The following is a 24,980-nucleotide window of genomic DNA, read 5'->3' as shown; positions in this document are numbered from 1 at the left end:
CTATAAAAAAGAAATTTTATTTTATTGGTGGCCATTAAAGATGATTTCCAATCCAATTTTGACCTGAATATTTTTGCTAATAAAAAGATGAATAATCTACATCACAGGTGTCAAAGTGGTGGCCAAATATGGCCCGCTGCATCATTTTGTGTGGCCCGAGAAAGTAGATGAGTGCCAACTTTCTGCTTTATGATGAAATTCAAATGGAGATTATAGATTATTTCCTGTGTTTCCTCATTTTAAACCAATAATTACAAACAATTTGTACTAATTTGAATGTCCAAAAATGATCTATCGATTAGCACAATCGAGAAACTGTCGATTTATTAATTGATTAATTTTGGCAGCCTAGTTGGAAGACATAACGGCCCTCCGGGTGTAATCAAAACTACCACGTGGCCCCCGACAAAATATGAGTTTGACACTCCTGATCTACATCTAATGTATATGCAGAGACATCACATTGGATTAGGTAGGCCATAAACAAATTTCACCTAATAGTAAATTATAAATAAAACTCAATGAATTAAAAACAACTAATCCCCAATGAACTCACTGAAATCCAGACATCCAATTCACCTAAACTGTAAGGATTTATGCTGCAGGGTCATTGACATCGATAGACGTCAATCCGTTTTGACTGGGAATGTTAGCCTCTCCCAGCTATAACGCATTGGACGTCTAACACCGTAAATGGCAGCCAACGACTCCAAATCAAAACGACCTCGCGTGTTTGAAGGGCGCCCCTCGAACGTCCTCATTTGCGTGCGCGTGCGCGCTGGCCTCACGTTTTTGCCTGCAGGCGCGCGCACGCTTTGCCAGTCAAAGCAATCGCCGGACACGCCCCTAAACGTCTTCCCGCATCCAGTCGCGAAACGAAACGCAGGGAGTGTCCACCGCGCCGCATCTTCCTCTCGAACCGAGACCGGACTACCCGAGCAACTCCCCCCGACGTCGGAGCACCTTCTTCGGCCACCCAGCTTCGCCTTCGCCCGCTATCGGCTGCTGTCCCGAGGCGCGCTTTCCGGTAGGCCGCGATGCCCGAATAGCGTCGTTCCACTTAACTCCCGCAATATTATAAAGTAAATTTGACTTTCATCGAGGATATTTGTGTCTTTATATGCTTATTTAACAAGGGGTAGGGGGGGTACATTTCGTGGAAGGGCTGACCGGGATAGGCCCACCGAGAGGCGGATGCTGATGGAAGACGGCACGCGACCTACTTAGCCGAGATCCATTAAGCAGATGTGGGTGTTGTGGGGGAAAAAATCCGCCATCCAAGCTTCCTATGCGGCCAGGGCGGGGCACAATTGGACAGGAAGGGATAGGGCTTTGAATTTATGGGCTGCCTTGGACGGTATTACACATCTAATGCATTTAAACTATGAGGGCAGACGCGTTCCAGTGCCATTGACGTCAATAGACGTCCAAACCATTTCGACAAAGAGGCTTGTCGCTAATGATTTTTGGCCTCCAACACCAACAATGGTAGCTCATGATCATTTGATGAGAATGTCAGGTTTTTAGGCAGGCGAAAAGGTAGTAAAATAAGCTAGAAGCGAGCCTTTCTGTTAAATTCTCTAATGCATGTGGAATATTCAAGAGTTGACCTATTATTTAGCAAAAATGGGATAACTAACATTCTTCATATTTCAACTAAATAACACTGGTTAAGAGATAAATTCATGCAAACATCTGTTCTTACATTATTTTGGGGTGCTGAATCCAGCCTTGAAGTCTTCTATAATAGCTTGATTTTTTTTTAATCAAAAAATTTTGTGCAATGCAAAGTAATATTTTTAACACTGGGTCTATAAAAAACATGGCCCAAAATAGCAAAATGGTACTTGTCAACAATAGGGATAATGTAACACTTGTATATTATTACAATATTATTTCGGTCATCATTTGTCAATATGTATCTTTACTGGATTTTTTTGTGTGGGCTTTTAGCCTCATTAATTTTTTTCTCCTAGACTAAAAAAAATCATGCTTTGAGACCCAAGGAGGATTCATAACACTATTTTTTTTTTTAGTTCTGATAGCATAATCTATATCGGCGATGGACGACTTGGACGTTCCCCAAATGAGGAGGGAAGTGGAATCACTCCAGTATCAGCTGGCTATCAACAGGGAGAAGTCCTCAATCACAGTAACTGAGTAAGCGCAAATACTACATAACATATTTGGCCGGAGTACAAAAATAACTATTCATAATTCGGTGATTTACTAAATTGGCAAAAGACAGCTATTGTCATTGTTATAGTATATAGAATAGTATTTTATAGTATTTTTTTTAGGGATGCACCAAAATGAAAATTATTGTATTGTATTATTGCACTCTACTACGTTTTCTGTACTAAAATCATGGTACACGGTCTTTAGGTCGCCGATCTTTTGGTCGCCGGTCTTTTGGTCGCCGGTAGGTTATTGATAATTACCATTTAAATCGTTGCTCAAATTCCCTAAATACAAACTGCGAATTACTATTTAGTCATACTTAAACGCCCTAGTAATTATTAGGCTAGAGAAAAGCTCCAAATTTCCCAGACTTTTATTGTTTTTTTGTTGGAGAACTTGTTAAGACCCTGACTGACGTAGCTTCTTAAAGGGACAACTCATGTACATACAAACTCTTATACACTCACGTCGGCTCAGTGAAACTGCTCATGGCCATTGTTGGCTTTTATTGATGCGTAGACCGTGTTGTTTTACCTTGTTTTGTCGCCCGTTGTGAGCGGTCGGGGCGACTAAAAGACCGGCGACCAATCGACCACACACAAAAATCAGGCACACCTCTACTTATTTTACCAACCACACCAGTGATCTTGTATGAAATCCTTAAAACCAGCTCACCTCGTCTCCGATGAAACTTGCTCGCTCAGACTAAAGTGGCTTTTCCCCGCAGGCTCGTGAAGTGGATCGAGAGCTGCGTGTGCGAGGATCCTTTCCTGAACCCTGAGCTGATGAGAGCCAATCCCTGGGTGGAAAAGGGCAAGTGTGTGATCCTCTGATGATCGCACTCCTATGACAACACACTCCACAATTATTGCACGGATGCACCAACAATAATGTGCACTCACAATTACGCTGCACTACAAACACACACGCGTGCTACTGATACCACTATTTATTTATTTGAACCCTTTTGAACGCTCTTATTTTAAGATTGCGGTGTGCGTGTACGTGTGTGAGCAGCACGGAGTAGCTTTTTAGATGTTTGTTTACACTGTCCATCCAAAATAAAGACTGTTTAGAATTGAACAGAAGCCAACAGGTGACTTTTCCTTCTTTGCTTGGGCGGGGTCAGAGAAGTTCCCGGATGTAAACGTTGCGCCGCACCGCGTTGGACATGCCTTCGTTGAAGCGGAACCACACGTCGCTGTTGCCCACCGCCTTCCCCATGGCGAGCACGCCGCATTTTTGGCCTGCACAGAGGCAAAGGGCGGATTTCTATAAAAATACGGTCCAACTAAAGACCTATCGGACCACACAGGTAGCTCACTTCTGATTAGGGCTGCCATGTTTAATCCACAACAAATTGAATAGCAAATCAATCCACATTATTTAGATTTTTATTCACTTAAGAATTGTCCAGAGCACAGGTGTCAAAGTGGCGGTCCGGGGGCCAAATCTGGCCCGCCGCATCATTTTGTGAGGCCCGGGAAAGTAAATCATGAGTGCCGACTTTCTGTTTTAGGATTAAATTAAAATGAAGAGTATAGATGTATACTAAAGTTCCTGATTTTCCCCCTTTTAAATCAATAAATGTAATTTTTTAATCCATTTTTTCTGTGTTTTTAGTTCAAAAATCATTTTGTAAAATCTAAAAATATAAAAAAAAGCTAAAATAAACATTGTTTTAGATCTATAAAAAACTGAATATTCAGGTCTTTTAATCCATTTATGAAAAAAATATCAAAATATTATATCTAAAATGGTCCGGCCCATGCAAAACAGAGTTGACGTTAAAGTGGCCCGCGAACCAACCAGAGTCTGACACCCTTGGTCCAGAGGCTTCTAAAAGTACTGTTTGATTTATTTTAAATTGTGTTTTTGATTAAAATAGGGATGAAAAATGTAAATGTTCTTTTTGGAGAAGTCTAGATGTAAAATAATATAGTAAATAGGACAAATAGTAAATATGATTCTAATTCTAAAACCTCTATATTATTCATTAATTAAAAAAACAGGAGATATACACTTAATACATTTGATTTTTTTTTTTTACAACTATTATATTTTAATTGGGGAGGAACAATAAATATTATAAAGTTTGTATTTTTGGATTAAGAGAAAAAACTACATTTCTTTTTTAATATGATCTTTTTCACTTTTACTAGTTTTTTTTCCAATAAAAATTAATAGTGCCACCCTCAGCACGTATTTTTTAATTCCAATGCACATTTTTAGCTAAAATATTAAACCCAGAGTAGTCGAACAGTTAATTTCAATAATCAGAGATTAGTCGACCATCTAAATCAAATTTTTGGCAGCCCCAAATCTCTAATCTGAATAACTAACCTGCGTCGGAGGATGTCGATGGTGGCGCCTGTTTGCGTACGACGGGGCGTCCGAAAAAGTCCACCTCTTGCTGTGGAGTACAAAAATACTTTTCAGGTCAAATTATCAGCAAAAAAAAAACGTTCAGTGAAAATAGATACACCACTACAGCCAAATTTAACCACTGTGGGACGAGGGATTAAATCCCACTTGATGTTTCAGTGTCCTCATTTCTATTTAAAAGGGAAGCGATGCTATAAAGCAAGCAGATGAAAGTATGACCTTAGCAGTTACATTATATTTGCTCTACACGTTTGTACATTTGATTTCAGCATAGTTATTTTTGAACTATTTTCATGCTAAAACACTAAACCGGTGTCTCACTCTGGGCTCCACTGTGGTCTGTTTGACGATGTTCTCCAATCTCTGATGATGGTTCCTTTTTGGTTTGGGAGCAGCGTTCATCTTCTCTGCCTCTTTCTGCGTAACATGTTCATAAAAAAATAGGTTTGTGGTAGCTCAGTACAAACAAGTAGAAGTAAAATAGGGTTAGTATAGAACAGGGGTGTCAAACTCAGTTTAATGTAAACTCGATCTCATGTGGGCCGGACCAGCGAGAATGAATATGCAAAATGCACTCAATCACAAAATTCTAGCATTAAAGAAAATAAATAAATAAAAGAATTTGAGTCTGTATGTACAGTATGAATGAGCTACAAAGGCAGGCAAAACGGAGTTGGACACCCCTGCTATGGAGAATAAGAATTGTCACCACTGTAGGGTTCCTCTGTAACATGAGTTGCTCCGCCCTCCTCATTTTCTCCTGCTCCATCTCTCTGCTGATGGTCTGTTTGGCCTGATAGGTCAACTGGCGGCGTGGCGGCAGGCCCGAGAACCTCACCACCTGCTCCACGCGGCTGGAGACGCAAATAAGCGCAAATGGAGGGCCATTGAGTTTGCAATCTTAGGTGAGCAGTTGACTGTCCCTTTTTTTGGCGATTTATCCAGAATCCAACCTGGATTTAATCATTCTGTGAAACCATAATCTTCTTAGCGCTGATCCCCCACAACACACAAACGCATACGAACGCCATCGTTTGCCTGATGAGTGTTTATAAATATAGCAACGTCAATTTTTGTAATGGTTCGCTGTTTATTTAATATGTTTGCAATCTTTTAGACATATTTTGGGTTGATTTTGAACCAAGAACACTGAAGTGCAGATTTTTTTTTAATAAATCTAGTAGCCTCACTTTTATAGTGGCTCCTTTAATCAATAAACGAGGCCTGGGTAAAAGGAATTCAAACATTCCTCCTTTTTAGTGTCGCGTGGGAATGCACTTACGGTTCTAGGATGTACGTGTACTGTCCTTCAGGCGTACGGTCCTGCCGGTACGAGAGGTTATACGCCAACATGGTGTTGATGAGCTCGGACATTTGCTCCTTCTCTCTGCGACTAAACAGTTGAGGGTTCACCTGGACGACACGTGGGATCGTATTGATATCAATTCGCCAAGGGGATGACTTCGACGTGCACCTACGGGTCGTAATTTGGGACAAATGATATCGAGGAGCAGTGTGAGAACATCCAGGGTGAGGTTCAGCTGGCTGATCCTGGTTCTGATGCTGGCCGGAATGTCAGACATCATGGTGGACAGAGCGTTCCGGCTGGCCTGGAGATGAGTGGTCGCCTGCCGAGGACGGCCAAAAAAGGTCAAGCGCTACGTTTCAACTCACGACCAGTCGTGCCCAATTTGGCGCATACCTCGTGGTGGCTGTGTGGGTAGCTGATGCGTGGCACGTGTGGGTGAGCGAAGAGGAAGTGGTAAGCCACTGAAAGGAAGGGCAGATACTTCATGAGGGTGAAGTTCTGCCCGTGCATGATGACTTGGTTGAGCCGGTCGGAAAAGCCTATCCAGTCTAGAGCGTCGCACACGTTCTGCAGGTTGGGGTCTCGCACTCGCATAGACAGATAGTTATCGTATAAACCCTGAGGGATGGAAAGTAATATTAAAATGGTATCGGTGCCAAATTTATTTTATTTTTTAATGTGGCTTGCTTGCATTTATTACCTGGGAAACTTTTTCATACTCTCCGCTAGATGACGCCAAGTCGAGAATATGCTGAAACCTCTGGCTGCCAGCGCCCGATCCAGGGACTTCCTCAAAACTCTGACCGATACGTTTCCTGAAGCGATTACGATATGGCGATTGACAAATTGATCACGATTATTTAAGATTTACTCAAACTAACCGTTTTGTACGTGGTAGCTGGAAGATCTCCTGCCAGAGATGGAACAATCCTTTGTTTTGGTCCTTCTGGCCAACGGATACACTCTGGATGATCCTAGTGGTGAGCTGCTTGTGGCCTCGGCCAAAAAGGAACTGAAAAATAATAAAGAAAGGCTTACTCATACATGCGGCCCCTTGATGCGTTGGTTTTTTTTTAAATATTTGGTGCATTTCATTCAAGAGATGACAGTGTCGTATTTCCCGGAGTATAAGATGCTGTTTTTAATAGCTGATATTGATATGTTAACATGTATTGTTTTTTTCTGTGTTTCTGAGAAATAAAAATGCAATTTATACTCCAGTGCAAATGAAAATTTTCACCCCCATTTCATCGTGCATTCTTTGGCTAGAGCGACTGACACTCAGAAAAATGAGTTTAAAGCCCTCTTACCTGGAGCGTGTTGATGCAAGACCTGATATCGTTGTCTGTTTTCTCACACAGTAACATCAACGAGGCCGTTTCTGCCTTCATCCCCTGTCGGAGTGAGATCTGCAAACAAAAAGTCGGGAAAAAAATAAAATAAAAATCGCGTTTTATGCCTTTGGCAACTAAACGTGTGTATGCGCACGTTTGTACCTCTGCCAATCTTTGGAGCAGACGTGAGGGCTGAGTCTGGGGGAACGTCAAGAGGAAAGCCTGTTGCCTCAGTGGTCTGAGAGCTGGAACATAACTAGAAGAAAAAAAAGACAGAGTGATGGGGAAAAAATCTTCTAGTTAACGCGCCGCTTAAACTTTGAGTTGTTCTATTACAGGTCGTTACAGATGCATATGATAGGTCGCAGGAGAATGGTTTCCTTCTTCTTTTTCTTCTTTGTAGACTCTGCCGCGGAGTCGACTTCTTTCCTGTTAATGGTTGTGAGAAGAATGTTGATGGCAGCCTGTAAGAGATCCATCAAATGAATGAATGAGAACATTGCGGCTCAAGAAAATATTATTGTCTGAAAAGGGTAAAAAGGTAAAGGAGTAACAAATTTAGCATTATGAAGTATTTTGGTTTAATTCATGTGAAAAATATTTGTATCAAACACATACTGACGGGGCGCCGTCAATTTCGTCAATAATGAGGCAGTTTGGTTTCTCGTTGGCTCCTAAAACCGATTTCATCTGCGTGGCTGCGTCGATGCGTTTCTGGAAGACCTCGGCACTGCGATCGTCACTGTACCAAAAAATAAATGATATCGGAACGGAAGGGAAGGATTACTTTCGATTTAAGTGACTAACCTGGCGTTGATTTCCACTACATTGTATCCAGCATGCTTTGCAATAACATGTGCCAAGGTTGTTTTCCCTAATCCTGGAGGACCAGACAACAACGCCACCTGGAGAAAGTGAAAAAAGATACAATGTTACCTCTACTTACAAATGCTTCTACATACGAAATATTCATGTTACAAAAAGGCTGGATGGGATAAATTTTGTCCCAAGATATGAAAAAAAATCTGGCAGCGAGTAAACGCTATCGTCGTCAATGGCACAAAAAATATTAACACTTCCTAAATATCACCATTTAAAATCTGCAATTTACTATGTTGTCATAGGCCCTACTTGCCAAAGGCTTTGGAACTTGAACCCTCACCTTAAATTTGGGCCTTTTGTACAGGTCCAATTCGGCCTGCAGTATCTCCTCGGTCATCTCCATCTTGGTTTTGAAACGATTTGGATTCTGATTCGCTTGATTGGCTTGAAATGAATTTTGCATGAGGGTTTGTTTTTCGGGTCGCGCCGGGCGAACAACCCTCTCCTTTCCAAAAACCACAGTGTCCCACAGCTTCAGCCACTTGAGCAGACAACGATTGGTAAACTGCAAAAGACAGTGACACTGAGTGAAAGGTTTCCTTCATGTATAATAACTGTAAAAGAGTAAGGGCGTAGACGTATCGTACCTCGTCACTGAGCAGCTCGGTGTAATGCCGAGGAGAAAATCTATCAACCCAGAGTCGAAAGCTTTGACCTCCGGGGTCGTTCGTATCCCCCTCGTCTTCATTTTCTCTCATTTCAGGCTCAACCGGGACATCATTCCCACTGCTGGAATACAATACAAGACTTAATTCAAACTAAACGCGGGCAATAAAGCTTGTGTGAGAGGAAGCCGGGTGATGCAGTACCTGGTCTGCAGGTCTGCGAGGCGCCGTGACTCCTCTATAACCTCCTGGTAGCGCTGTCATTTGAAAACATTTCCATCGTTTCACTGTGTGAATATTTCCAATTTGAGCCTTTCCCTAAATAAATCTTCCCTTGACACTTTTAGCGATTCAACGTCATATATAATCATGAAATAAATGCCACAAAAATCCCAATGCGCTAGTCTTGAACTAAATTGCTCATTTCATATTAATAACAATGAGTTGAGATTAATTATTTCTACAAGGAGAAATTTACTCACCCGTTCTGATTCTTGTTCTCTCAGAACACCTATTGGCACAGTCAACAACCCCAAAGAACCCTGGGAGTTAGGTAAGATTCTGCAACCAGCCACCTAGACATAAACAGCCCCATTTACTATAATTGAAAAATAATACCAGGCGCTTTATTCAGTCCACCTTTTCTTCTTCAGCGTCTTTTTGGCGGAGGTAGACGCGAATCCCCGAAGAGTCGGTGACGGTGATGTAGTCGCCTTCAAGTGGGGGTCTTCTCAAGGCATTTGACGGTCTTGCCGCTGCAGCAGGCTCCCTTGGAGACACAGATATTGCAGCGAGGCCGCTAATATCCAGAGCAGCAGGCAAGGAAGACCTGGAAGGCCAAAAACAGGCTTTATTTTGACTGATCACTTCTGATGAATCATCATCTCATTAGTATGCATGTACACATCCCCACTTCCACCTCTTCAACCTTAACATAACAGCCAAGACAAACAGACTCAAGGACAGTCACCATACTGAACTTGAGTTCTGCACCTAGGAGGACTTATATTGTACTTGCACTAAAACTCCATAGGCTGCTAACTACTTTAGTCATTTTTGTACCTACTTATCTATGTTGACTACTACTTATTTATTATGTTGACTACTTATCTATGTTGACTACTACTTATTTATTATGTTGACTACTTATCTATGTTGACTACTACTTATTTATTATGTTGACTACTTATCTATGTTGACTACTACTTATTTATTATGTTGACTACTTATCTATGTTGACTACTACTTATTTATTATGTTGACTACTTATCTATGTTGACTACTACTTATTTATTATGTTGACTACTTATCTATGTTGACTACTACTTATTTATTATGTTGACTACTTATCTATGTTGACTACTACTTATTTATTATGTTGACTACTTATCTATGTTGACTACTTATCTATGTTGACTACTTATCTATGTTGACTACTTATCTATGTTGACTACTTATCTATGTTGACTACTTATCTATGTTGACTACTTATCTATGTTGACTACTTATCTATGTTGACTACTTATCTATGTTGACTACTACTTATTTATTATGTTGACTAGTTATTTATTGATTATTTATTCCTTTATTTGTTGTTGTCATTTGTGCACTTTGTGGTGAAGCTTTAAATCAGGGGTCTCAAACTTGCGGCCCGCGGGCCAACTGCGGCCCGCGGGACGATAATTTGCGGCCCCCGTCTTAATATGAAAGATCGAATTTTTTTTATTTTTTTTTTTTATTTATTTATTTATTTATTTATTTATTTTTTTTTTTTTTTTTTTTTTTTTTTTTTACCCCTTTCCCCATGATGGCGCCGTTTAAGTGGCAGCCAGTGGCAGTAGCTCTGTCCACTCATGTTTTTCTTGTTTTACAGCATGTTTTACATGAAAACTTAGAGGGAACATTGACATGCACCTGCTTGTGGCAGGTGTGATACTGGTGTGCCGATAGCGAGCAATGATGATGTCGTGACCGGATGATTCGCCTAAAGACGTTTCGCCGACGGACGTTTGACAGACGGACAGGTCGTACTAGTATTTGTTAGTTTAATGATTAAATACAAATACTAGTATTTGTATTTAATCATTAAACGCTGTTTTCAGCTGGATTTGACCGAATTTGAGAGCATTTTGAGCCGTTTGGCGAATGGACGTCTATAGACGTTTTTTTGCCTCCATCGCGATATCATCCAGTATTTGTATTTAATCATTAAATGCTGTTTTAGGATGGATTTGACCCGATTGCTGTCATTTTACGGCTCGGTTCTGCTACATCTGCCTGCCCAAGAGTGCTTATTCCCGGACTGCCATTGATGGTAGACGAACATTGATTTTTACTATAATTTGGACAACACCGGCGGCGGGCCGGATTAAAAATCCTAACGGGCCGTATATGGCCCGTGGGCCGAGGTTGAAAAACTTGTACACACACGATCCGGCGGGGCGAGCGTTCGAATCCCGTTTCGGCGAAACCTCCGTTCGGCCGAATGAACGTTCGGTGGAACGTCCATTCGGCGACCTGCCCGTCTGTCAAACGTCCGTCGGCGAAACGTCTTTAGGCGAATCATCCGAGTACCGATGATGTCGCTCACACTGGTACTCAGTGCGCTCAGGGAGGTTGTCTTTCTGCTCAGACCAACAAAAAATTAGAGGGAACTTTGGTTCGGAGCTGAATGAACCAATCACGGTGAGGTATACGGCTCTGGAGGGCGGGACATCGGCCGGGCTGTCCAGTGCCTCGCTCACTCACTCATTCATTCCTCCAATCAGCTGGGCGGAGGAGAAGCCGTGAGGCCGATCACTCCGCTCGGCGCGCACACTCCTCCGCTGCTCTCAGCATAGAACTGAATGAGGCGCTATGATCCGTGATCCAGCCTGTGTCAGTGTCTGTAGCCATCTCCGCGATTGAAACGGAGAGCGTAACTGCACATGCGCCACAAACCCGCGCGACTGAATGTGAAAGATCAACCCGAGACTCATTCCAAGTGGAAAAACATATTACAGAGCCCCAGAGATGTCTCTTTCAAAGCCTGCCGTGAAGAGAAAGGTCGGTGATGAGCACAGACAGTTTCAAGAAAAGTGGGGAGTGCAATATTTCTTTGTTGAACACAGGGGCACCCCGACGTGTCTCATTTACACTGAAAAAGTTGCGGTGCACAAGGAATACAATTTGAAACGTAATTGTACTATGAGACATGCTGAGGAGTACGAAAAATACCAGGGAGATGAGAGAGCCAACCAGGTTGCCAGTCTTAAAATACGTCTTCTGAGGCAACAGGATCTCTTCAAGAAGGCTACCAAAGACAGTAATGCAGCAGTCAAAGCTAGCTACGCCGTTTGTGAGTTGATTGATCCTGTGCTAAGTGATCCCAAATGGCTCATGGACTTGGCTTTTCTTGTTGATATCACACATGAGCTTAATGTACTGAACAAGAAGCTACAAGGCCAGGGGCAACTTGTCAGTGCTGCCTATGACAACGTGAGAGCATTCTGCACTAAACTTGTGTTATGGAAAGCCCAGCTCTCTCAGACAAACCTTTGCCATTTCCCAGCATGCAAGGCTCTCGTGGATGCAGGCACACCATTCAGTGGTGAGAAGTATGTTGAGGCCATTTCGAAGCTACAGGAGGAATTTGATCACAGATTTGCAGACTTCAAGACACACAAAGCCACATTTCAAATTTTTGCGGACCCCTTCTCCTTTGATGTGCAAGATGCCCCTCCTGAGCTTCAAATGGAGCTCATTGACCTGCAGTGCAACTCTGCACTCAAAGCCAAGTTCAGGGAGGTGAGTGGAGAAGCAGACAAGCTTGGGCAATTTTTGAGAGAGTTGACCCCCAGCTTCCCTGAACTTTCCCGAAGGTTCAAGCGGACCATGTGCCTTTTTGGGAGCACATACTTGTGTGAGAAGCTCTTCTCCACCTTGAACTTCAATAAGTCCAAGTACAGGTCCAGACTTACTGATGAGCATCTTCAAGCTCTACTGAGGGTCTCCACTGCTTCCTCCCTCAAGCCAAATGTGACTATGTGAGAAGAAGCGCTGCCAGGTCTCTAGCAGCAAGGAGTAGGCAAAAGAAGCCGTGTTCAGAATATTTCATGTTCAATGTTCCATTCAAGTTCAGAAAGTTAAAGGTTAAAGAGCTGTTAATACAGACATTTGAAACGGAATAAAAATAATTCATTTTCTCTACTTAGCCAGCCAGTGTATATCTACTGTATGCTCATTAGTATTATTTGGTTTTATATTACTGATTGATTTATTTTTTATTCATCTTTAAGTTAATTTATTTAATTCATTATTTTTTGTTAAAAAATAAAGATATTTGATAACGTTGGAAAGTTTTATCAGTGCTTTTCTTGTGGAAATCCTGATGCGGCCCAGTCTCACCCAGACTCGGCCTCTAGCGGCCCCCAGGTAAATTGAGTTCGAGACCCCTGCTTTAAATGTTATCATATAATGACAATAAAAGCATTCAATTCAATTATGATGATGATGAGGATAGTTCCTACCCGACAGCGTCAGGTGGTGCTTCATAGTTTTCTGGAGAGGAAGGCGGTGTGATATCATCACTGTGGTCAGAGGTAAAAAGACGTTTCACCACACCGGGGTCCTTTTTTTGACGCTTTGCGGTTGGAGCTTGAAATAGAAAAAACAAAAATGGCGTTAGCTATGCAAATGGTCGGCTAGACAACAATATGACAGTGTAATTGACGTCAGTCAACTAACTCACTGATAGGGTTCTGCTCGATGTGGGAAGCGTCGTTTGCACTCAGTCGCTTTAGACACGTGGAGGATGCTTTATACAAATATATCATTATCTTAACGATATATTCGGCAGATATGTACTTCTACGGTAAAATAGGTACTTTATTCATCTCCTCACCTTCCAATTGAGCCAAAGCGTCGAGCTCGTCGGCAAACTGCTCCTCGAAGTTGTCCTCAATATCAAACATTTCGTCATACTCATCCATCTCTGTGTTTCCTCAATATCCTCATTATACATAAAAAACAAACAAGTGATTAACTTTGGGAAAACTCTTGGGCTGTTAAACGACGTCAACATAAGAACAGGCGAAAAGTGATCCCGCCGATTTTTGTCGGGTAGTTGAGTTTCCGGTTTGGCGAAGAGTTCAGGCTTCCGGTTAGACCGCGTTTCATTTCTGGGTCATGGTTGCACCAAATTTGCGTTTCTGGGTTATTTTACATTGCGGTGCAATAATAATAATAACAATAATATTAATGATAATAATAATATTAGTATTCGAATCTAAGCATTACACATTCAAGCTCCAAAAAAATGAATGAGGCAGTGGTAAAGTCGCTGCTATTAATTCGCTAATGGAGAGGTAGCCTCCATATTCCTCGGTAGTATAGTGGACAGTATCTCCGCCTGTCACGCGGAAGACCGGGGTTCGATTCCCCGCCGGGGAGGATTCTTTTTTATTTTACGACGGTTTATGGTCCGATGTGTGCACTTTGCATTTTCACCGCAGGCCTGCGTGGGTTTTCTCCAGGTACTCCTACATACCCAAAACATACATGGTTCAACCCATTGTACCTTGGCATCAGTGCGAGCCTGGATACTTGTCCATTTCCTGGAAAAGAAAATGAATGACTAGTGACACAATTCCTATGACACCAAAAAATATTGTTCTCCCCGGCGGGGAATCGAACCCCGGTCTTCCGCGTGACAGGCGGAGATACTGTCCACTATACTACCGAGGATGACGGTAAACTTCAACTTTTTTGATGTTATATCTTAAGCAGACATGGCAGTCAACGAGTAAAAATAGATTCGGATCTGGCTGAGTTTTATAAGATTTATATTCGTTTCCATTCATAGTATTGGAGCATTTTTTTAAAATATAATCAAGTTTTGTTTGTCACTAATTGCTAAACATTCAACATTATCAATAATTTTGGAACTACAATTGAAGACTAAAGAAAATAAATTTTAATAAAATATTCATTTTCCAAAGAGAGGAAACCACAACAGAATGATGAAAGACTTGAATGTGGTAGTTCAGGAGACAGACCCCTGGACTAGATCTATTTGAATCCTAGAGCAAAATATAGTCTGTAAATTATGGTATATACAAAAACATTCATGCAGAAAAAAAATCTTATAAAGCACTGTTATCAGATTTTATATTTAAAAAAACAACAACAAACGAGCAAATGTACAAGAGCAGCAACACAAATGAAAAGTCAAGATGTCATCATAACACATGAAACAGTCTAGAAATTTAAATGAAATAAACTTATTACATATTTAGTTCTGATAGCAAGCATTTAGCCATCCATCATAATAGTTAAATCCCATTCAGTGAAAATGGAGGGGACATGACACTCAAAATTGCATTTAAAAAAGCTCGATAACTTCAATAGAATACTGTCCAACATCTTGTTTTATCTTCATTTGTTGGAGTTCTTGAAGACTGCCTTCAACTTTTCCAAGTTCAGAAAATAGTTTCACCTGTCAATGTACAAAATCATCGGATTAAAACATGTTACTTTGTGCAGGACACACACCAACATGGATTCAAGTAACTAATAACCAATCCTCTAAAGCGAATAACCAGGACATACCTGTGACCTAATATAGGTATGGAGGTTTAGCAATAGCCCTTTGGCTTCTGAAGTCATGACTAGAACTGTGAAATGAGCATCCAACAACAGGCAAACCCAATCCATAATCTGTAATAGAAAAGAATGAAACCACTCACTTGTAATTCAAAAAAAAAAAAAAAACTAAAATAACATGTATTAAAGCGTATTCCCATATGATTTATTGTTACAAACCTGTTCCACACTTGGTGATCGATAGCCATGGCTATGAGGGAAAGTATCTTGATTATATTTTAAGTAGAGGAAGTGCAGATACCGCAGGAAAAGCTTGATAGGAGCAAAAAAATAGCTTTATTACATCAACTGAAGAATATACTTTATGCAGAAAAGGTTCATTTTCTGGGATCTTACTATAACGTGTTGAGAGGAAAGATCTTTCAAATGCGGTAGAAGGAGGTCGTCACTGTATGCCGTCTGCAGGATCTCATTTCTTCACGGGCTACAGTCAAGATTCGAAATAACTTCATGGATCATTTTCAGCACTGATATTTGTGTCGTATTTTCCGGACTATAGGTCGCACTTGTTTTTCATAGCTTGACTTAGATAATGTTGAAATGTAGCCATATCATCTGAAATTTGATTCAACACTAATTATACTACATTATGGTTAACTATTTTGATAACTATTTGAAATTTCACGAGTACACGAGTCATGTTCTACAACAGGTAGTGAGCTGCTATTACTTTTACTGACGGTTGGTTAATCAAGTGTGTCTTACATTTTTTTTTAAAGGATACAGTAAAACAGCCTTTTTTAAGCCGACGGGGCAACTTTGTTCACTTGGCGTTGCCGTCTTCTCTTCTCCCAATTCTGTCATTGTGACGACTAAATGGTTCTCTGAAGTGGAACTATCGTTAAAACCATTCTGCGAGCCAACCAGACCATGTTCTCTGGCAATCAGCGTTTCCATGAAGGAGACGCTGTCAGGCTCCAGATTGACTTTTGCTGCATCGTTGTCTTGCATGCTGAAACATTTCATAAAAACGTATTTAATTTTTTTTGGGGCAAACGATAGATTTTCCCCCCCATTTTTTAAGTCAACATTTGAATTCTACCTAGTGAAGGCCTTCAGGCAGATGCAGGTGACATATTCTGGGATGTCAGGGAAGAACTGTAAGCAGAGCTGACACAGGAAGTAATCTTTCTTTTCCAGGGCCAGCTGCACAAGCTCAGGGCACACGCTGTAAAGAGATTGCAGTAGTGGTACAGTAATCCCTCAAATATCGCGGTCAAATGTAGACCAGACATGGCCGCGCTAAACGAAAAAACGCAAAGTCGAATTTTCACATTTTTATGAACTTTTTTCCCTAGAAAAAAAAAAATCAGCGATGTCGTGAATCTGCGATATTCGAGGGATTACTGTCCTTATGAAACCATTTTTTAGATGGTGATGCCTACAAATGATCTTTCTAGCAAAAATGGACAAAAATAAAACTTGCATTTGGTTTCGAGGGAAAAAAAATAATGGCATTTGTATTACCATCAATAAAACTGAAAAATTATTAACAGATTACAATGTATAAAATACTAGTATATGTAGTTGGGTGTATGAGATCTGAGATTTCTGACGGTCTTTGTACAGACACGAGTTGGATCACCCTATTTCTTACTTTATAAATAACTGTTGTTTTAAAAGACTAACATCTTAAAAGGAAAACATAGCATGGTCTTACTAACCTGTGGCACAGAGACTGGGTGTTTACAAGCTGTGCCAGTGTTGTCGACGGATAGAAGGCAGCATCAGCCAAGCAGCGGGACACCAGCCCCGATGCCAGCTGCCCCACAGATTGATTCAGGTCTTGGGTTTCAGTTCTAGAAAAAAGCTCTTCTACTTTTTTCTGCACTTCCTCTATTGATGCGGTCTAGGTAGCATAAACAAACAAAAACAGGAACATATTTACCTGAGAACTGAATGCCTTTATTGCCATTAAACAAGTATAAAGAGATTTAAGGCTTCATCATCAAGTGCACAAATAAATAAGTTAAATTCAAGGTTGCTAGAATTCAACATTGTTGTGGTGGGCTTACCAGTTTATGTCCAGACATACTGGATCTCCACCAAAACAAACAAAAAATAAAAATAAAATAAAATTCTTTGTGTAAATCAATACAAATTATTACCTTGACAAGCTCCAGAACCTGCTCAACGGTTAAAATGGGGGACAACTGGCTTCTCCGTGTAGATCTCTGTGAAGATAGTGGCCTACAAATTAGCTATCTATAATAAAGCTCCAATATTTGGGTTTCATACAAAAACTACATAATGGTGCACAAGGCCCAGTTCAAAGTTTGTCAACCAATCTAGCATTTTTGTGTGTGGGATTGACAGAAATTCACTATGCGAAATATCTTTAAAAATGACCCTACATACCAATTTCCTGGGCTCTAAAGTTCTCGACGTTTGAATATTCTCTTCATGCAATATGTTGCTCCAAGAAGGCACTGACAAAAGAGGTCTGGATTCTATCAAAATAAAGGAAAAGACATTCAATAAAGGTATTTTATTAGATTAATCAGATCATTTAATATTATGATATTTAAATACCGTCATATGTAGATTATTTGAATTGTGAGTTTAATAAATGTAGCTCACCTTCAGTCCTGGACTGCTTCAGTTTTCCCAAAGCAGAAGCAAGTGAAGATTTGCTGCATTCATAAGGAATAACAGACAGCGTTTTTCCATGTGGAATGAATAACTTGTTGGAGAAACACCATAGCTAAAAAAATAAATAAAAGAGAAGCGTTAAATCATTTTTAAAGGATTTCAATCATAGGCTTGTCAGCTGCTATTAAGTTATGAGCAGGGAGGGAGAGCCCTGTCACTGTGGAGAGCAGTTATGATGTTCTACCAAAGTTATACAGTCCTTCATCAGCACTCAGCAGCGAGAAGGACAGGGTACCTTGGTGTGTAATTCAAATGATGACCAAGGAGGTCTTGGTTCAAATTGTTTTTGACCACCAAAGCAATTTTAAACCATGAAATGAAACATTTAAGCTGTGCTTGTAACCCCAAAAAATGCATGTGTTATGTGCCTACCTGTCCAAAGATTTTACCCGCCATTTCTTTCCCTGCCTGAAGTGTCTGGAAATTGGTATTCCAGATGCAGAGAAAGTCTGAAAAGGGAAAGGTACATGGTATTTTCAGGAGAAAAAAAGATAGATTAGATCCAATCTTTCCTCAAATTATTATGGACAAATGTGAGAAAGAATTATGTTCAAGGAGATATTCAGGTACCTTTACCAGCTCCAACTGAGGGGTGCGGAACGCCAATAATAGCAACGTGAGCGTCATCTAGCAGGAGGGCAGAAGCTGCATTCAGCTGATCCTTTCCGACATTAAGAGCTAGCAGCAGGTTGCGAGGCAGTGGAAGTGAATTTTGGGACCCGTCTTCAGACCGTGGTCCCCATGCGGATATCACACTCTGGTACACGTGTCCATTAGGATCTGAAATACAGAGAACATTTTTGTTCATTATTATATCCTCTTAAAATGAAAAGCTGTTAAAATTATATATGTACTAAACAGACAAAATGGGGGCTTACAGAGGTAAAGTATATGGATGAGTTGATCTCTGCAGGCGACCGAGAAGCTGAGAGGGGCCAGGCCTGAACTTTCTCGCTCCAAGCGGTACTTCTGTAATGTGTTTGGCTTCAGTTTCTGGAGGTACAGGAAATTGTCCCCTTTCTAAAGAAGGATGATAAAATGCGGTTAAAACCAACATGGAATACGCTTTTATTACAAATATTTCCACAAAGTTTGTTCAGGCATCTCTTGAAAAGTAATGATGACTATAAATTTACATTCACTTATAATATTACTAGCACTCTTTTGGGGTTTCCTATTTTTTGAACTATCTAGTATATTACTGGTCGCACTGTTATGATGTCATTGTTTTTAGCTCACTAATGCTACTACAGGAACACATTGTCTGGTTTCTCATAGGTAAGAAAATAAATCTGATACCTGTTCTGTTGTGAAGATGACAAATTGCTGGTTTTCTGCCACTATGCTTGTGCTCCACCTGAACGCAAAAAGAAAGCAAATTCCATCTTTAACTATGAAAAGTACTTAAATATGATTTTTTTTTTTAAATGATTATTAAACAATCAACACTATGAAGGCAAACCAGATCTCAGGAGCTTACTGCATACATATATTGTTACTTCTGGACTCCCCCCATTTTATTAAAAACACAATACCAAGTTAAGTTAACAGCACCTTAAGGTTTCATCAGAATCCAAAACTTCTTCAAGAGTTTGCCGAGGAGCTGCAAGAAGAGAATCCAGAAGTCTAAACGCTCCGCTCTTAAACAAGACCACAGGATCTCCTCCAGCAACGCAGTGGATCCTCCAGATGTCCGACAAGACCTGTACATGAAATAATACGTTTATTATTATTATTTAAAAAAAACACTGTTGCATTTAAGCTTTAATAATAACAGTGACATGGTATTGTAAAATGTACAGCCAATTAAAACGAAATTTTCCATATTTTAAACTAATAGTAGTTTTAGTAGTAGCAGTATTAGTAGTAGCAGTAGTTTTAGTAGTAGCGGTAGCAGTAGTAGTAGCAGTAGTAGTAGTAGCAGTTGTATTAGTAGTAGTAGTAGCAGCAGTTGTATTAGTAGTAGTAGTAGCAGTTGTATTAGTAGTAGTAGTAGTAGTAGCAGTAGTATTAGTAGTAGCAGTAGTTTTAGTAGTAGTGGTAGCAGTAGTAGTAGTTGTATTAGTAGTAGTAGCAGTTGTATTAGTAATAGTAGTAGCAGTTGTATTAAAAGTAGCAGTTGTATTAGTAGTAGTAGTAGCAGTTGTATTAGTAGTAGTTGTAGTAGCAGTTGTATTAGTAGTAGCAGTTGTATTAGTAGTAGCAGTTGTATTAGTAGTAGTAGCAGTTGTATTAGTAGTAGTAGCAGTTGTATTAGTAGTAGCAGTTGTATTAGCAGTTGTATTAGTAGTAGTGGTTGTAGTGGCAGCAGTAGTATTAGCATATAGTAGATCCTACTTACAGTGGCTTTGAATGTCTTGTCTATTAAAATGTCTTCTTCCTTCCAGATTCTGATCACCTGAAAATATGTTATGATTAACATTGTAAGTGATTTAACCATGATGGACCCTGCCTGTTATTACGTGCCCCCCTTTCATACACCTTTACGGCGCAGACTGTATATGAAAAAGAGCTAAAAAAAATGTATATTTACCTTGTTGTCTGTTACTGCCACATATTCTTTAGTTTGCGTGTTATAGACTGCTGGACATGACAAACTGTTGTCTTGTTTCACAGTCCAGCTTCCCAGGGGCTTTTGGTCGGAAACCTGACAGAAATGAATTACATGCTTATACTCTGAACAAAAAAATGGTTTTCATGCTGTTGTAAAAAGAAAATACTGCATTGTAGGTGCTGAAAAGAAACGAGGACGCCAACACGAGTTGTGCAAGTCTGACTTTTTAGCTAACCGGTTAGCTGCAAATTGCTCGAGCTTCCAAAAATAGGTTAAAAGTTACCTTGTAGAGAGTAATGGATCTGAATGAGTCGGTAACGATTACATGGTCACCATCCCTCTCCGTTTCGATGCCCTGAATTCCAGAATTTGCCAAATTCGGCAATGGAACAAGTCCACACAACGTGTAGCCCTCATATAGCGCGGCCATGCTGTTCTAAGAAAGACGGGACTTTGCTCGATCTCGCGAGACTACAGGAAACCCCCCAACGAGATGCGAAACTGGGCCCCTCATCAAAAAAAGCCTTATTTTGATTTAACTCAAATGTAATTAACAGGGCATTTTTTATTAAATAGTGTATTTTCATTTTTACTTAGCAAAATAAAATTTTCATTAATTTTTCGTCATTTAATCCATTCTGTAACAACTAACAATCAGTAAATACTACTTTATATGTATAATGGATTCCCATGTCATATCTTTAAAATTACTTGTACACTTACCGTGCCCTGTCATAAATCCAAATTCTTTCATTCGTTCGTAGATGTTTATTTTAATAGGGCATGACCTTTCCAATGAGGCCCCTAAATGTAATGCTCGAGGTTTCCACACGGTGGCAGCCTAGTGCAGTTTTGTGAAGCTGAACTATTGACACACACACACACTGTCAAGATTGACTTTAGAGGAAATAGCGATACTTTTACTTTGAAGAAACTACCGGGTGTACTTTTTGCCTTCTAGCACGGCTGACTTGGTGACGCTTCCAGCTGACAGGCGAGAAAGTATATAGGCGGGGAAAGCCCTCACTCCCTGACTCTCTCCCTCCCTCCCTCCCTCACTCCCTCACCCGTTCTCTCTCTCTCTCTCTCTCTTTTTCCCCGGTTCTTTCCCGACTGATCGCCGCGCAAGAAAACAGACACTTCGATCGAAGACCGACCCAAGCGACGGCGAGCTTTTTTTTTTCCTGCGCTCAACATGGCTGACCCAAGTTTGAACGAGTCGTCCAGCGAGGACGTGGCCAACAGGTTCGCTCGCAAAGGCGCCCTGAGGCAGAAAAACGTCCACGAAGTCAAGAACCACAAGTTCACAGCTCGATTCTTCAAGCAGCCCACTTTCTGCAGCCACTGCACGGACTTCATCTGGTAAGCCATCCGCCCCCACCTACTCACTCACCCACGCATGCAGGCAGCCTGTTGCATATTATATTTGATTGCAACTTTGCAGACCCCCCCCAAAAGACCCCATTGTCGAACTCCCCCCCGCGATGTTAGGTAACTTTTCCCCACCAGATCGTGGAAATCTCCAAAACACACTTTTCGACAATAAAAAGTGGATTTTCTCAGGCATTTAACCCTTTCAGACACAGTAAAACAAATCAATACCTGACAGCTTTAACCCTTTAATTTTTTTTGTTTTTTGTTTTTACCACTACTTATTTATTATGCTGACTACTTATTTTTTCATTACTTATTTATTGATTATTTATTTATTGTAATTTATCGGTTAATTTGTTTGTTGTTGTATTGACTATTTATTTACTATTATTTATTGATTATTTATTTTAATTTATCGGTTTATTTGTTTGTTGTTGTATTGACTATTTATTTATTATTATTTATTGATTATTTATTTTAATTTATCGGTTTATTTGTTTGTTGTTGTATTGACTATTTATTTATTTAATATTATTTATTTTAATTTATCGGTTTATTTGTTTGTTGTTGTATTGACTATTTATTTATTTTTTATTTTTTATTGATTGTGTTTGTCTGTCTGTTTGTCTGCACTTCGTGGTGAAGCTTTAAATGACATTATTCTTGTATAATGACAATAAAAGCATCTAATTCAATTAACATTGAATCTTTAACCATGTAAAGGGCAAACGACTATTTTTTGGTCATTAAAAAAATATATGTACAAGTTATTATAGATATACATAGGTGCAAATTTAGCTCCTCCCAGTCAAAATGAATTGGACGTCTATAGCCGTCAATGGTGGCGAGAAAGTTAACTTTTTGGGCCAAAAATTTGACACTCCTACTGTAAATGATTCCAAACTGTTTGCCTTTTAATGTATAGTTAGAGAAGGTTCATTTTTATAAGAATACAAGAATGTCACATTCTTTTTTTGGGTGCATAATCAAAATTCAAGCTGTTTTTAAGTAATTTTTGTAACTGTCGGATGCCCGTTTTATTAATAAACATGAAAAATACTATACTCAACATTGTTTTATACTGTAAAAAAATAAATTTCACAAAAAGAGCTATCCTATTTAAAATAACTGAATTTGTATTCATTTATTCACTTAAATTTGTGCTGTTGATTAAATAGCAACATTTTTCTGATTTTATGACTGGACATTTTCAACTCATTTAACCTTTTTTTCTTCACAGGGGCTTTGGAAAACAAGGATTTCAGTGCCAAGGTAAACCATTCTGACACACGTTATTTTTTTTCTTCATCTGATATATTGTGTCTCTTGATGTGTCTGTGTGTAGGTGTGCACTTGTGTTGTGTGGTCATGTAAAAAGCAACAGAAAGCTACAAAAAAGCTCACCTCAAATTTAACCTGAAGGAACGCAGAACCATTGTTTGCCAAAAAACTTGCCTTGTGTTTACCATTCCTGCAATCGCAAAATTTGCTTTCAATCAATCCTGCTTCTTACGTGGAAACGATTGAATTTGGCAGGAAGTAAAGTGCAAAAATAATGAGATTTTCTCGAAAACGCGAGAGATTCTTGCCTCAAAATGTCAAACAACAAGAAGCTCAATGTTCAGATTCTTTGTAAGGCATGTTTTTTTTTCAGTGCTTCCATTTTCCTGGCTGTATTTTGGCAGTGTTTGTATTTTCCTTTCTGAAAGACGAGAGTAGGTGTCACTAGGTGTAAAGCGCAAAGGATTATTGGTTGATTTTTTCTCGGCAAACTCTTTAAGTAGGACGGCTGTATCTGCTGTACACATGAAGATAAACACCCTCCAAGGTGTTTGGTCTTTGTAATTCGGAGCAATTATACTGGGGGTGTTTGCAAAAGTCACCTATTTAAAGGTCATAGTTTGTCATACAGGTGTCAAACTTGTAGTTAAGGGCGCAGATTTGGCCCGCCACATGATTTTAAAGGGCCAGCAACAATAAATCATGTGCATCCACGTATTTTGTTGCTAAAATGAAATTTAAATGTGCCTGCCTGGTTTTTCTCTGGGTTTTACGGTTTAGTTTAGATTCCAAAAACATGCATGCTAGGCTGGTTGAATAATGTAAATTGTCCCTAGTTATGATTGTGATTGGTTGTTTGTCTCCTGTAATTGGCTGGCAACCCATTCAGGGTGGACCCGGTTGGCTGGGATAGGGTCCAGCACCCCCTGCGATCCTTGTGAGGATGAGCGAAAGGGAAAATGAATGAATGAATAAAATGTAAACAACGTTTTAGCTGGACAAAAGAAATATTTACGCTGTCTTGAAAAAAGAATGAATAATTCAATCAATGAATATTGACGCATCATAAATGAACTTTGATAATTTTTGCTTTTTTAAATAATAAAAAAAATCTGAAAAAAATGGTAGAAGAGAATATTTATTTTCTCAGGTTTTTAGTTTTTTTTGTTTAAAGCAAAATTAAAAAACGATGAATATAAAACATTTGTTCATTCATTTTCCGAACTGCTAATCCTCACAAGGGTCGTGCGGGGATTAATATATATATATATATATATATATATATATATATATATATATATATATATATATATATATATATATATATATATATATATATATATATATATATATATATATATATATATATATATATATATATATATATATATATACAAAAAATAACAGGAACATTTTCAGATTTTCCATTTTTGTTAACAAATATAAAATGTAAATTAAAAACAAAAAGGAAGAAAAACAGCAACAATGTACCCTTAATGTGTCAATTTTACTTTAGCCTCAAAAAGAGCATTTGACATTTTTTGGGGTGACAAAATGATTCATGACAGAACAGTTCTCCTTTCAAGTCATCACAGATTTATTGAATAGTCAATTAATTGTGACAACCCTAGTTAGCAGACACAAGGACCCCCCAAAAGAGACCCCAACGATCATGCGCTTCACTTCAAAGCTCAACGTGACAACTCTGTTTAACACTTTGTTATAATAAACCCAGAAAAGCTTTGTTGGGTTTCAAGTCTCCGCAGCAAGGAAGCCTTTTC

At 39.5% G+C, this 24,980-nt stretch overlaps 4 protein-coding genes and 2 non-coding genes across 6 annotated transcripts in view; 3 read left to right on the top strand and 3 right to left on the bottom strand.

Annotated features, from left to right (window-relative positions):
* The first annotated feature begins 795 nt into the window (after positions 1–795).
* LOC144077922 (guanine nucleotide-binding protein G(I)/G(S)/G(O) subunit gamma-13-like) lies at positions 796–3,269 on the top strand. The gene is made up of 3 exons (XM_077606032.1): positions 796–1,027; positions 2,037–2,160; positions 2,909–3,269. Exons 2-3 carry the CDS (start codon positions 2,063–2,065, stop codon positions 3,012–3,014), a joined length of 204 nt encoding a protein of 67 aa, XP_077462158.1. The 5' UTR covers positions 796–1,027; positions 2,037–2,062; the 3' UTR covers positions 3,015–3,269.
* chtf18 (CTF18, chromosome transmission fidelity factor 18 homolog (S. cerevisiae)) lies at positions 3,116–13,758 on the bottom strand. Its single transcript, XM_077606031.1, has 22 exons — positions 13,579–13,758; positions 13,426–13,491; positions 13,205–13,331; positions 9,336–9,525; positions 9,179–9,271; positions 8,901–8,953; positions 8,679–8,820; positions 8,372–8,596; positions 8,017–8,114; positions 7,828–7,951; positions 7,546–7,673; positions 7,372–7,465; positions 7,186–7,284; positions 6,757–6,887; positions 6,576–6,690; positions 6,269–6,493; positions 6,045–6,194; positions 5,849–5,979; positions 5,276–5,420; positions 4,888–4,983; positions 4,525–4,594; positions 3,116–3,428 (listed from the first exon to the last, which is right to left on the bottom strand). Exons 1-22 carry the CDS (start codon positions 13,664–13,666, stop codon positions 3,307–3,309), a joined length of 2,712 nt encoding a protein of 903 aa, XP_077462157.1. The 5' UTR covers positions 13,667–13,758; the 3' UTR covers positions 3,116–3,306.
* A 296-nt stretch (positions 13,759–14,054) lies between these two features.
* On the top strand, positions 14,055–14,126 carry trnad-guc (transfer RNA aspartic acid (anticodon GUC)). The gene has a single exon. It is a non-coding gene; the product is annotated as a tRNA-Asp (tRNA).
* Positions 14,127–14,348: 222 nt separating this feature from the next.
* On the bottom strand, positions 14,349–14,420 carry trnad-guc (transfer RNA aspartic acid (anticodon GUC)). Its single transcript has one exon. It is a non-coding gene; the product is annotated as a tRNA-Asp (tRNA).
* A 406-nt stretch (positions 14,421–14,826) lies between these two features.
* nol11 (nucleolar protein 11) lies at positions 14,827–21,025 on the bottom strand. Its single transcript, XM_077605237.1, has 18 exons — positions 20,828–21,025; positions 20,524–20,637; positions 20,332–20,388; positions 19,545–19,693; positions 19,290–19,347; positions 18,869–19,010; positions 18,561–18,770; positions 18,363–18,439; positions 17,919–18,042; positions 17,697–17,788; positions 17,447–17,512; positions 17,003–17,187; positions 16,381–16,506; positions 16,063–16,290; positions 15,675–15,753; positions 15,498–15,590; positions 15,285–15,392; positions 14,827–15,171 (listed from the first exon to the last, which is right to left on the bottom strand). Exons 1-18 carry the CDS (start codon positions 20,972–20,974, stop codon positions 15,058–15,060), a joined length of 2,169 nt encoding a protein of 722 aa, XP_077461363.1. The 5' UTR covers positions 20,975–21,025; the 3' UTR covers positions 14,827–15,057.
* A 558-nt stretch (positions 21,026–21,583) lies between these two features.
* LOC144076927 (protein kinase C alpha type) overlaps positions 21,584–24,980 on the top strand; it is a 71,585-nt gene continuing 68,188 nt past the window's right edge. Inside the window, exons 1-2 of the mRNA XM_077604288.1 lie at positions 21,584–21,906; positions 23,159–23,190. Coding sequence (XP_077460414.1) covers positions 21,740–21,906; positions 23,159–23,190 — 199 coding nt within the window. The 5' untranslated portion in view covers positions 21,584–21,739. The remainder of the gene's footprint in view (positions 21,907–23,158; positions 23,191–24,980) is intronic.

Source organism: Stigmatopora argus, chromosome 7, assembly GCF_051989625.1.
Source record: "Stigmatopora argus isolate UIUO_Sarg chromosome 7, RoL_Sarg_1.0, whole genome shotgun sequence".
NCBI classification, from domain to species: domain Eukaryota; kingdom Metazoa; phylum Chordata; class Actinopteri; order Syngnathiformes; family Syngnathidae; genus Stigmatopora; species Stigmatopora argus.
This window is presented reverse-complemented; position numbering and strand designations above follow the sequence as displayed.